Below are 14,107 nucleotides of genomic sequence, written 5' to 3' on the forward strand. Positions count from 1 at the left end.
AGCCTTCCATAAAGTCCATCGACACATCCTCCCATATTTGCTCCAGTATGGGTAGTGGATGCATTGATTTGCTTGGCTTGAGCAACTCCATGTTGGCTTGTTAGAACACTTAGGCATTCCGAGACGTACTTCTTGATGTCGGCCCTCATGGATGCCCATGTGCAGCTCTGGAACATCCACTTGAAGGTATGTAACTCTCCTTCATGACTAGCACTAGGGGTATTGTGGAAGTGTTTGATCACTTGTCATCAAACTCGTCATTCGTCGGTACAATGATTTGCCTGCGTGCAAGGAGCAGTCCATCATGGGCCTCATACTTCGGATAGTTTGGCAGATCATCCTCTACCTCTTTCATGATCTTACTCACCTCTAGATCATCCATGCTTGCTCTTCTTAGACCTAAAAAGAAGGGAAAAGTCAGTGAAGAAAAAGTCACCAACTCCTGATTCGATTGCCGCAACAAAGCATTCGCTACTTAATTCTTAATCCCTCTATTGTACACTAACTCTTTGTGACCCATTTTTGCTGCACCCGCATGTGCACCCACTGCCCCATGAAGTACAGTAAACTTCTCTAGTCCATGTGGATGATGAATTGTTGGTCGACCAAATAAGGCCTTCATTTGGTGCCAGCATACAAGATTGTGAGCATCTTCCACTCGTAGGTAGATAGTTGTTGTGATCTTTCAGATAAGGTCTTACTCAAGTATGGCACAGGTCTCCCTTCTTGCATTAACACAGCGCTAATTTCAGTCCTCGACGCATCACACTTCAAACTGAAGGTCTTGTTGAAATTCAACAATGCCAAAACTAGGGCTATGGTCATAGTGCTTTTTAGTTCTTCAACAGCCATTGTGGCCTTTTTGCTCCGAATGAAGCCTCCCTTGCATAGTAGGGAGGTTAGAGGGGCAACAATCTTTCCATATTTGGCGATGGACAGCCAGTAATATTCGGTGAGCCTAAGGAAGCCTTGAACCTCCCATGGGTTAGAAGGAATCGACCACTCCACCATGTTTTTGATCTTCTCCAACTCGGCTTCCACTCCCGCCACTGAAATGATGTACCCCAAGTATTCCACCTTTGGTTCGCCCCACAAACACTTGCTCATATTTATCTTGGGATGGTTGTGCTTCAAGATGTCGAGCACCTCCCTTACATGAGTGTTCTTCCCGCTCCTTATTGTACAGTAAGATGTCATGGAAGAAGACAAGCATGTAATATCACAAGAGTGGATGAAAGAGATTGTTATTGGGATGGTGGTAAGGCCAAATGACATCACTCAAAACTCAGTGCCTATAATGAGTCCGGAACGCTATCTTGTGCACATTTTCGGGGTCCATGCGGATTTGATGGTAGCCTGCCCTCAAGTCGAGCTTACTGAAATATGTTGACACCATGAGTTCATTCAAGAGTTCCTTGATCACTGATATGAGATATTGATCTTTGAGGTAATCGACTTCTATGCCCGATAATTGATGCAGAAATGCCAACAACCATCCTTCTTGTGCACCAAAAGAACCGGTGACGAGTAGGCACTCCTACTCGATTGGATGATGCCTTGAGCAAGCATCACTACTACCATCTTGTTGATATCTTCCTTTTGGCTAGTTCTACACCAAAGATGATACGGATTTGGTGGTGGTGCCTGCGGATGGGTGGTAGCCCTCGCGATTCCTCGAATAAGTCATTGTTTTCCCACAGCAAACTCTCTATGTTAGCATTTATACTTGTAGGTGGTGATGTATCTTGTTCAATTGGCGCCATTTGCATCAAGAAGGCTTGGTCTCCGCTGCATGGGAGGCTGATCAAAGATTGTAGTGCGGCTTCGGCTTGCACTTGCGGTTGGTCGCCTATTAACTGCACTCATTTGCCATTTCTTCTAAAGGACCATTAGAGACATATGAAGTCAAAGGTAACAAGCCCCAAGCTCATGAGCCATTGGATCCCCAAAACAATGTTGGCACCCTTCAAGGCTAGCGGGTGTAAGTTGATAGTGAAATCTATCCTTGAATCTTCAACTTGACACCACTGCACATGGTGCTGGCTTGTAGGGTGTTACCGTCTCCAATGGTTACGTTGAAACCCTCCGTGGATTTTGACTCCAACTCAATCTTTTGCAGCAATCTTTTGTTAGTAAAATTGTGAGTCAAACTAGTGTTGATTAGGATTAGAACCACCGTTTGCTTCACCATACCACTCACATGCAAAGTCTTGGGAGTGGCGGTCCTGGAGTACGCATGGAGTGAGAACTTGACCATCATCTGCACCATGCTCTCATCCTCAACCTCCTCAAAGTCCTCCTCGGCCTCAGCCACCACTTCTGTAATAACCCAAGGTTAAAAAAAAAAATTTCTTCACTACATGGCACGATAGCTTCGTGCCATGCAGTGGCAGCTAGGAAGGGCGCCACGCGCCCCAAGCACGGCCAGCTGGCGTAGTGGGCCCCCGCTGCCGCCGCAGCCTCCCTCCCCACTGCCTCTCTCCCTGTTCTTCCTCTTTCTCTCCTTTTCTCTTTCGAGCTCTCTCTGAACTTTTTCTCTTTCTCTCTCTCAAACACTCTTTCTCTCTCTCTCTCTACCCGCTACCACCGACACTCCGTCGGCCTGCCGCTGCCGCTGCCACCTCCACTAACGTCGGTGAGCCTCCCTACTTCTCTTCCTCTTTCTCTCTCTCTCTCTCTCTTGGTTGGCTTTCTCTCGTGACCATCGGAGGATTGAGCCGTCGAGGAGAGGCCGGCCGCTGAGTGGCCACCAGCGGCCGCACCCCTCCCCCACGGCCCAACCCTCTCCTTCCTTCTGCGTTCTTCTTCTTCTTCTTCTCCTCCTCCTCCTCCTCCTCCTCCTCCTCCTCCTTCTTCCCTTCTTTCTTCTTAGATTGCCTAGGGCAAGGCACTGGGCTCGGCCCAACGCCCTTGCAGTGCATGGCGCTGGGCTGAGCCCAGCACTATGTGTAGTTTATATATATATATATATATACATATATGCACATTTCTCTTTCTAATTATATTTGAGTATGTTATTAGTTATTCAATTAGTTTAGTTAATTTAATGTATTTAATTTGTATAAATTAAATATAATTATATCATAGTTATAAATAATTCTAATTATATCATCTTTAGCAAAACACCTACAATATAAATTACTATTTTAAATCCTAGGTAGGTAATAGTAATTATTAGGGTTATGTACGTATATTCTTACGTAATTATTTGCAGTAACTTAATTCTTATTTTTTTAATTATCAAGGAGAATAATAGGCAGATAATTATGTTTTAAATACACTATTAAATAATATAATTATGATTAATAAATAACGAAACAAATATAGAAATGAAGAGTACATAATTACAACAAGAAACTATCTTTTTGTCGGGTTAATTTTAATTAATAAAAAGACTGACATATTTGTTATAAATAATTTCAGATCCCGACCCCTCTGTTCAAGACCCCGCGGACTTAGCTATCGAGGCTTAATCGTTATCGTAGCAGCGTGAACGAGTGGTGGTTTAGTATTTGCAGTGGAGTGAGTAGTCTTATCCTCTAGACGCCTTTCTCAAATTAGGATATATTATATATTATGTACATACATCTTTTGGCTTCTAGCATGATTATATGACTTTATATAGAGATGATTTCAGTCAAGTATATTTTATCATGTATTTAATTAGGCTGATCTGGGATATGAGTACATTGGTGATATATAGAGATGATTGGAAATAATTATGCTGTCATGATTTTATGTCGGGATGATCTCTATCATGAGTATGCATGTGTTAGACTAGCAGGAGTATGCATGTGTTAGATACATGGTTGGAGTCGGCATTGCATCATTTCTCTCTTAGCTTCTTCACCACCTAAATTCTTGAGTTGCATGATTTGTTACAGTACTAGATATATGCATATGATCTATTATATATAGGAAACCATGACAATAGTTGTGTATGTGATGTGATGTGATGGCTGAAACGGTATTTGGTCCGGACTGGTACTGGACATACTCTTAGCATATGGCAGAGTATGGTGATGGCTGATAGTTATACTCTTAGCATATGACAGGGTACAACTATCATTGATATACCCTTAGTGTATGGCAGGGTATGATTACTTTCTTCTGAAATACTCTTAACGTATGGTAGAGTATGATTTATCTATAGAGATACTCTTAACGTATGACAGGATATGCTCTAAGCTTGTGACATGATGTGTATCGAGTTTGGGGCTGGGTACCGTAGTCCAGCATGGTGGATGATATTCAGAGTTGAGACGGATGATTGTGATAGTGAGAAATATGTGGATTATATCTGCCTCTGACATATATAATTATTTAGTGGTTGGCATGCATCATGCATCATCATTGATGTGACTAGTATCATTGGATCATAATTGTTATACATGATATGGTGTTATATTCGGTGATGTTATATAGTAATTTCATCATATTATATATTTTCGGTTGAGGATATAATATGGTCATTCATGAGAATTGATTTCATTCATATATAAGTCATTGATGATACATATATATATATATATTCATACATGGCATCATACTACTTTCTGATAAAATTATCCAGTACATGATTTACTCTCTGTTTGGCTTCACTGATTCGGAGTAAAGTCTATTCATTGAGCCTTTAGCTCATGACTCTCTTGTTTTCTCTTTTACGAAAACCTAGGTGAATGAGAGGAGCATGATACTCCCTTAGAGGTCTTGCCGGTGAGTGATGAGTAGAGTGTGGTTAGTGTTTTCTGTTAGATGAGTTATCTTATTTGATGTACTAGTAGACATCCTCCAAAGTGTATCTGTATCTTTGTCTTATATTTTAGCAAGTACATTGTACTTGTATAATTATGTATATACTATCGTTGTGTATATGTAGTTGTGAAAAGCTCTTGATGATGTGTTGTGGCCTATGTAGGGCCCATGTAGGATTATTTATATGCTGTTGATAGTTAAACATGAGTTATCCTTAGTTTAGATATTGTGGATAAAATTACGATGTTACTACAGGTTTATTTGATTGTCAGTATCTAACCAAATGGTCAGGTGCTATGCACGTGCCATGTGGGCTCGTGCCGTGCACGTGTTTAGAGTTGGGTGTTACAACTTCAACAGCACTAGTGTCCTCCCCTTCGTCCAAACCATCAATGAGCATCACTGATCCAGTTGGTTTCGTGCAACCATGCCCTAGAGTGAATTTTTCCTCACAACGAAAACACAGCCCTTTCGCCCTTTGTTTTTCTATTTCTGTTGGGGTCAAGGCTTGACCAGGGAGTCATGGAGGAAGCTTCACATCATTGGAATGTCTCAATGGTGCCTAAGGAACTATGGCTGCAGTTGCAACCTTTGGCCAGTCCGTGATACTCCCTACCGTCAGGTTTGGTCTAGGTGGAGCACGCCCATCACGATATGTCCAACTTGGTTTGGATTTAATCTTCATGGCTTGGTGTTTCTCCTCCATCAACACTGCATCCTCGAATGCCTCCTTCAATGTGCGAGGTTGGAGGGCATATGCATGTCGGCTTGAATCTCGCTCACAATCCGAAGATGAGGGTGCTCCGAAGTTGTTGGTTAGTCCACCGAGGTTGGTATCGACTACTCACCCTCTCGAACTTCTCTTAGAATGCCCCAATGGCCATCTTTTGAATGGTCTTCTAGAGAAGAGCATCAAAGTCCTCATATCCCGACCTACCAAAGCGTCTTATGAGTTCAATGCAGAAATCTTCCCAATGTTCGAGTTCGCCTTGGGCGTTGGTCGACCAGAACCAATGCAAGGCTGACTCCTCCAAGTGGAAGGTTGCTAATAACACTTTCTATTCTTCCAAAGTTCCTTGGTAAAGGTAGAGCTACTCCACATGGTAAATCCAATTTATTGGATCCCGATCCTTGAATTATGGATTGCCCAAGTGTAAGATCCTTGCTCAAACCCCATTATCTTGATCTGGATTGTGTCCACCACCATGTCGTAAGGGAGGAGGGTGCATCAAGAGTTGTCGATAGTCCCTCTGATGGTGGTCACCTCTAGCCCGCAATGGAACTTCATCTTCATTATGTTAGGGGTCAAACCGCCAGGGGGTTCTTTGTTAAGACAACCTCTCCGCTGCAGTTCAACCAAGGCTGGTCCAAGTAGGACTAGTCCTGCTAGTCTAGGGCCTGCTGGTGGTGTGATGATGGGCTCCATGTGATGGGGCAGGGGAGCTGGTGTTGTGGTGAATGTTGGAGTTTGCATGGTTGCGGATGGCGTCAAGCCTCCACTCGGAGAGCTCCGCTGCTTGTTCACTAGCCTCTCTTGATGCCCTAGTCTCCCTCAGCATGTCCATAAGCATCTAATTGGTCATGGAGATCAACTCAACAAGGTTGCTGAGATGTGCTTGGATTGAAGGGGACTGAGCGTTGAGGTTTTCCTCCATGATTGCCTTAGCCGCTATAGCTATTGAGGTCTTCGCCATTATTGGGTTTACCTCCTTTGTTGAACGCCTCGTTGACATAGCTTTTGTTGTCATCATGAAGGTGGAAGCCCACTAAGGACAAATTTGCTCTGATACCAGAAACTGATACGATCATCTTTGAAGTTGGGGTTTGTGCACTACAAGGAAATTAACCTATATTGACATTTAATATTTCGGTAGTCGAACAAATACCATTAATAGTTAGTTTCACTGACATTTATTATTGACTGCTGGCATAAGTATTGTTTAAACAGTATTTTCTTAAATGCCACTAATTAGGTCTAAAATGCTGCAGAATGTAAGTTATACCATCTTTGATAAATGTCAAAAAATACCATATATGCCCTTTATACTTTTCAGCATTTCATAAATGCTTGTAAAAATATAAATAAGTGATATTTTTAAAAATACCACTGGTTCAAAGTGAAATCATTTACCGGCATTAACAAATGCCAGAATACCCCAAATAATTGCCGACATTTAGAAAATGCCAGTAAATACTTAAAATAACATATGTATATTCATGTGGAGTCAATATTAGTCACACATGTACCTAGCTTTGGATCCACATCTGGGTCCGGATCAGAAAATAAAACCCCCCCCAAAAAAACCCCTAAAATTTCAATCCTTTGATCTTTCGTTCCTCTCCTCCTCTCCATTATCGCCAATCGGTGCCACCACAGCTCGTGGCCTTGACCAAGCTCACATCACTGCAGTTCTTTTAGCCACCTGCTCCTCGCGTGGCCAAGGCAAGGTGGGTCACCCTAAACCGGGAGATCGCTTCCAGCGTCCTCGCATCGAACCTCGCCGTCGAGATCACCACTGTCTCCCCTGCCGCCACTGATTTCAGGTAGAAGAGCAGAAGATGAAGCCATAAACTTGGAAGTGCGGCACCACGATAAGTAGCACGGTCGTCGGCCTCGTCGTTGGCTCTGAGGCTATGGGCACCACCTGGCTATCAGGTTGCGGTGGGAGAGCGCCACGCCCTTCACCAACTCGGTGGTTCCCGACGAGTAGATTATCGTCGCCGTATCCGACTGATGGATGTCTTCATCTTCGGGGATGTGGACGCTGGAGTTTGCGGTGAGGAGGGAATATTGCAATGCATATCGTTTTTGCTTGGACTTAATCAGGTCAGTAGTTCAAGCGAAGTTTTGATTGGACTAGTTTATGGTTCATTTCTACAGTAATTAGTAGTTCAAGAGAAGTTTTAATCGAATTAAGTTCTGGTTCATTTTCTATGCTAAAATGCATTTAGTCAGTTCTTGAAGCCTTCTCTAATAACCAATCTGATTTTGTCTTGTTATGTTGCAACCCTAGTGTAACAGCTTCCACCAAAACAACCTACCTATAACTCACCCAAATTGGACTCTATGCACTACCGAATAATTAGATATGCAGAAATATATTTTTATCAGTGATTCAATTTTATATGTGCCAGGGATACTCTTTTGAGAATTGCAAAACACTATAAAGCTGGTGAATCTCTTCCTGAAGAAGTATATCTGAAACTTCTTGCTGCAAAAACTTTTCGTTATGGTTCTTTAAGTCTTCGTCAGGTCAGTATTATCTTGTACTTCTTTAGCTTATTTGTATAATTATTTTGTTAGAATACCTTTCTTATTGCTATTACAAAATTTGGAGTTAATCTTGCAATGTAGTAGCATTTTTTGTTTCTTTCCTTTTATTTCTATTTGCATTTATGTACAGTGCCTTGGTGGTTGGATGCAATAAAGTAGTATAATGTTAAGTGATAAATCTTCACATTTAGAAAAAAAAGATATTCCCAAATTGTTGGAAATGTCCGAATCATTTTAGAGAACTTAAAGAGAAGAAATTATTAAAAATAGAGGATTTATAATGTTTGTATTTGTATATTTTATCTTCTTTTGTTATTCCAACTATTGTTTACATAAGCATAGACTTCTATGACACTAAAATCTCTGTTTCTCGATGGGCTTGAATGCTGGAATCCCATGATTTCTGTATTTTTGTCAATGTTTTGCTAAGTCTTTGTCTTACAAGACAAACTACTAATAGTGGCTTATTTCAATCATGTTTCATATGATCAATAAAGAACATCAATGCACTTTCTTCTGCAAATATGATTTGCTAGTGTAGATTTAGAGCTGCACACAAAGTATGTCCCTGTTGGAACTTTATCCATATCTGATATTGATAGAAATGTTGGGGAAAAGACACAAGTTATTCTTCCTCTGCCAGAGGGCAGATTTCTTTGCAGTTTTAGTCAAATTTTTGCAGCTTTTTTCATACCTTATGTTTGAAATATGGTAGATTCACATTGTATTTCTTATCTATTCAGCTCGTATAGCAGTAACATGGTTTCATTTCTATGATCTACTTATAGGTGGGTATGCTGCCAGATACTACAGCTACAAGGTACATCATTCTAATTCATTATTATAGCATGAAGATTTAGTGTAAGATTTAAGAACCCTTTCTAATGAACTACTTTCCTGAGGAATTCCCCAGATAATTTGTATAATGACAGAAATCAAAATGCCATAAATGCTAGTTACGTACATTGAAATTTATCTTGTGCACATTATTGTATCATTTAGCTCAGATATAATATGCTATTGTTGTCTCATCATATGAAGAATAATTATCTAACACATTTAAATTTTATCTTCTGATTGAGTTCAATCTCAAAACTAAGAGAATTTGTGAAAGTTTGAGCAAATTCCTTCATGGATTGCCAACTTTACACTAACCTCTTTAAACATTGTGCTAGTTTTGATATGGATCGTGCGTCCGTTCCCGATGAAGCTCAAATGTAGGTAAGCAGTCCGCGTAGTCGGAGAAGAATATACTCAAAATATTCTTTCGTGGTCAAAAAAATTACGAAACCAGAGGGATTGTTCCATATTTTTCTGATCTATGTTTTTGATATTCACGCCCTTGACAGATTCTGACTGCACCTAGGGTGCAAATAAACAATATTGTCGTGGAGGTAGAGATAGCGGGTATTGGTGATGATGATGATGATGATGATGAAGGTGGTGGTAATGGTGATGGATTTGGTGTCAGGAAGTGCTGAAGGGATAAGGATGAGGGGGGCGAAGTTGGTCGAGATCCTAAGGAGGGAAGACTTGATAGTCAAAGGGGATTAGGGGTAACCGGCGTCGAGATGACATACGTCTAGGGCTTGAGCTAGGAGGGAGAAGAGCTTAAGTAGAGGGAGAAGGAAAGAAAACTCAATATTCATTCCTTTCCCTAATTAGGCTGTCATCCACATATTAAGAGGCTAACCTAACAAGCCAAACTAACAAATAATAAACCTAGAAATAATGCATTTTCGTCGATCGTGTTCATAGGGGGTCAAGTATGTTCGAACACACAATTCGTATCCTCTGTATGTGCGAATCTCTATGTGCAAACATATATAGGCGTTCAAACGAGTGCATTCAAACGCAATCTCCCTGCATTCGAACGCAACTTCTAGAATTCTTATTTTCTAAAGAAAACAAATAAACCAAAATAAGAAATAGGGTCCATTGGGTTGTATCCATGCACGAGATGACTTAGTGTGAAGAAATTGCTTTGAATTTTCAAAAGAACCCCTCGACGTACACCATTTGCATAGAGCGTCGTGCCATCTCCGAGAGTTATATCAAATCCAAAGGTAGCTTCTGTAGTCATTCCTATCTTCTTAACCTCACGTTCATCCATGAAGTTATAGGTCCTCCCGGTGTCAAGGAGGATCCTCACTGTTTGATTCTTCACGGTGTCATCGACCCGAAGCGTCCTTGGTGTATTGGTGTCGGTGTAGGTATGCATGGAGATCTTGGTGTGGACCTCTTCGCTATTCTCCAAGGCCTCCTAATCTTCCCTCAAGACATTTAGTTCATCTTCCATCACTTCATCTACTTCCACATCCTCTGCTTTGTCCAACGCTATCACTGTGGCCACCGATCGGGCACATTTGTGCTTAGGAGTGAATCACTCATCACAATAAAAGCACAACCCTTTGTCTCTTCTTTCTTCAACTTGGGTTGGGGTAAGTTTTCTCATGGTGACTTGGGAAGGTTCCTTCACCTCTGGTTGTGGCCGTGAAAGTAATCTTGCACATGTTGCCCTCGGTGGAGCCGTCGGCACATGATGTGTGGCTGTGGTTTACTGTGGCACTCTAAATTCCGTGGTGCTCCAGCCCTCTTTTGCTGCCAATTAAAGCTCTCGAAGCTTCTCTTCTATCAATTGAGTTGTGGCAAAAGACTTAAACAATGTGGTTGGTCAGGCAGCTTTCACTTCGGCTTGAATGTCCCGCCTAGGGCCACTAATGAACGTGCTTTTGAGTTGGGAATCCGATTAACCCTGCACTCGATTGCTAACATGCTCGAACTCTTGATATTCTCTCATCGTAGTCCTTTAGGTTAGCTTGGTGAGAGTAGCTTGGAAATCTTCATAAATGGAGGGTCCAAATTGAACGTAAATAACATCGGCGAATTCCTCCTATGTTTGATAGGGTTGAGCTCGTTTCGTTACCTGGAACCATCGGATGGCGATGCCTTTGAGATGGAAAGATGCTAGTAACACCTTTTGTGCATTAGATGTTCGGTGGTACTTGAAGAATTGCTCCACTCAATAAACCCAATCGAGCGAATCTCCTCCATTGAAGAGTGGGAAGTTGAGGCAAATAGTCCTTGCACGGATACCACGTTCTTCTTCGTGTTGGTTGGGCCTTCTTGCTCTTGGGATTAATCCAGCATCCCTAGGATGATATTGAGGGGTCGCTAGTTCTTTATAATCCGGCCACTAATCATCGTCATCGTTGTGAGGTGGGTCTGGTGCTCAATTGCGATGAAAAGCCGGTAGTGGTACGTTGCACCTTTCGGATGGTTAGGCAACAAGGGCCACCTAGCGTGACCACCCATGAGATCTTCATGATCTTCCTCTAGTCTGGCACGGAATGGTGGAGGCAGTATCCTTTGGCGAAAAGGTGGTTCCATCAGTGACGCAGTTCGAGTTCTCTAGGAAACTCATTTGCCGTCGTACCCCTTGGTGTGCATAAGATGACTTGAGTCATCGCTTCCATCGATGCTTTTATAGCTCGTTGCGTCTCCATTATGTCCATAAGTATCTTGATTAGATCTTAGTTAATTATAGAAGTCATTGGAGAAGTCTTGATCGGTGAGTTTGGGTTTGCCTCCGATAATATTTGTGGCCTCTCCCTCAACAGAGGTGCCTTCATTTGGTCTCGACGCCAGAGATCTGGTTGTCGACATGGTGTTTGAGGAACAGTGGCTCTGATACCATTTGATATGGATTGTGTGTCCGTTCCCGATGAAGCTCTGATGTAGGGAAGCAACCCGCGTAGTCAGAGAAGAATATTCTCAAAATATTCTGCCGTCATCATATAATTACAAAACTAGAGGGTATCGTTCCGTATCTTCCTAATATACGATTTTGATAATTATGCCCTTGGCAGATTCTGACTACACCTAGGGCGAAAATAAATAATATTACGGTGGAGGTGGAGGTGGAGGTGGAGGTGGAGGTGGAGGTGGAGGTGGAGGTGGAGGTGGAGATGGCGGGTGTTGGTGAGAGAAATTGGTCGAGATCCTAAGGAGAAGAGAAGACTCGATAGTCGAAGGGGATTAGGGGTAACTAGCGTCGGGATGACATAAGGCTAGGGCTTGAGTGAGGAGGGAGAAGAGCTAGGGTAAAGGGAGAAGGGAAGAAAACTCCACTATTCATTCCTTTCCTCAATTAGGTTGTCATCTATATATTAAGAGGCTAACATAACAAGCTAAACTAACAAATAATAAACCTAGAAACAATGCATTTTTGCCGATTACGTTCGAACGGGGTTAAGCGCGTTTGAACGCACAATTTGCGTCCTTTGTATATGCAAACGTATACTGGCGTTCGAACGAGTGCGTTTGAATGGGGCCGAGCGTATTTGAATGCATAATTCGTGTCGTCTATATGTGCGAATATATGTAGGCGTTCGAACGAGTACGTTCCAATGCGATCTCCCCGCGTGTGAACGCGATCTCCCCATGTTTTAACGCGACTTTCATATTTTCTGAAGAAAATAAATAAACTAAAACAAGAAATAGGGTTCATAGATTGTATCCATGCATGAGATGACTTAGTGTGGTTCGAATCACATTAATTTTTTGCCGAGACATATTCAAACAAGAGAGCACCCTACCCTAGGACCTATATGACAATTTTTCTTCTAGGAAAGACTTATCCTGCACAATTTAACCTAACTAACCCAAAATGAAGTGATTATAGTGCACTCTAGCATCTACTGTATTTTTTATGGGGTTATGTAATATCTCGTCATTCTGTTGTTTTTCCGAGGGTATATTTCATCATATTATTCATCTATTTTATCATTTGCCTACGGTGTACGTCAAATGCACTTGGATGCTGGAAGTACTTGACACACTTCAGAAATTATTTTAGTTAAGATTTTGTAGTTGGAAATATGGAAATGAGTATATTTAGAAGATTTCTAGTTGCAAGTCGCAATCAAATGCTCCCTTACATTAAGTTATACAGTGTATCTACAACATTCTGATCAGATTAGTGTAGTTTATTTCCTAATTCTAATATAATTTATTTTTTTGGTTTTATGTAGGAGCTCAATGAGGAGTACTAACAATTGCCTAATAATTCTATCCAACAACAACATTGGTCTCTTGGTATAATTTTATGCATTAAGTGAAGTTTTATTGTATAATTTTCTTTATTTAATCTATGAATTTTATTTCATTTTTCATGTCAAACGATGATTAAGGTGAAATATAATAGCAATACCTCAATTTTTAGATGTGTTTGATATTTTATCTTTAATATTAAGGATTTTAAAATGTCTTAAAACTATTTTATTTTGATATAATCATATTTGGATAGGACTAAATGAATGATTCTAAGTATGACATAATATTAATCTTTTTAGATAGTGGTTGATATGTATACTTCATAGACACTTTTGTATTTTTCTTTGGAAAATCAATATAGATATTATTTGTGAACTTTTATTTATAGGGTTGTCTTTATTATATATATAATTTTGTTGCTATGTAGTAGAAAATTAAGCAATATCATAGGATATTTAAATTTAGCACAATTATAGTGCCAGAAAAATATTAAATAAATAATAAAATTAAATCAATCAGTTTTACTAATATTTTTGCAAATGCCACTAAAACTTGTATAGCAAATAAGATCTTCATCGGCAATTTTGTAATTGCCGCTAAAAATTTACTGGCATTTAGGGAAATACCATTAATTATTGGTTGTTTACTGGCATTGGACAAAATGACTAATTGTCTGTAAAACGTTTCACTGACGGTCAGAAATGCCGTTAAAAGTAGCATGGATGCCACTATTTAAAAATTTTAGTGGCATATGTTACATGCCACTATACATATCAAAAATGCCGGTGTTGCCTAACACCGACACAACTTTAAGTGGCATTTCATAAAATGCTGATGTTGATCTATAGTGGCATTTTGACCACTTTAGTGGCATTTCCTTACTATCGGTATAGCCTAAATTTCCTATAATAGTGCTCGGGATAAAATTGGAACCAAAACTTTGGAGGGTGATGCCTACTAATCTAACCGTTCAAACGATCTGAAACTTTGGCAACTTATTCCTTTGGAAGTTAGAAATCCAAT

At 40.7% G+C, this 14,107-nt stretch overlaps 2 protein-coding genes across 2 annotated transcripts; one reads left to right on the forward strand and one right to left on the reverse strand.

Moving 5' to 3' along the window:
- Nucleotides 1-238: 238 nt before the first annotated feature.
- Nucleotides 239-1,197, reverse strand: LOC140762190 (uncharacterized mitochondrial protein AtMg00860-like). Its single transcript, XM_073099823.1, has 2 exons — nt 702-1,197; nt 239-399 (listed from the first exon to the last, which is right to left on the reverse strand). Exons 1-2 carry the CDS (start codon nt 1,195-1,197, stop codon nt 239-241), a joined length of 657 nt encoding a protein of 218 aa, XP_072955924.1.
- A 5,830-nt stretch (nt 1,198-7,027) lies between these two features.
- LOC140763000 (uncharacterized) lies at nt 7,028-13,253 on the forward strand. The gene is made up of 4 exons (XM_073101014.1): nt 7,028-7,582; nt 7,891-8,008; nt 8,818-8,849; nt 13,063-13,253. The coding sequence occupies exons 1-4, from the start codon at nt 7,494-7,496 to the stop codon at nt 13,130-13,132; spliced, it is 309 nt and encodes a 102-aa protein (XP_072957115.1). The 5' UTR covers nt 7,028-7,493; the 3' UTR covers nt 13,133-13,253.
- The last annotated feature ends 854 nt before the right edge of the window (nt 13,254-14,107 follow it).

This window comes from Typha angustifolia, chromosome 7 (assembly GCF_048772165.1).
Source record: "Typha angustifolia cultivar Huaian chromosome 7, ASM4877216v1, whole genome shotgun sequence".
Taxonomy (NCBI): domain Eukaryota; kingdom Viridiplantae; phylum Streptophyta; class Magnoliopsida; order Poales; family Typhaceae; genus Typha; species Typha angustifolia.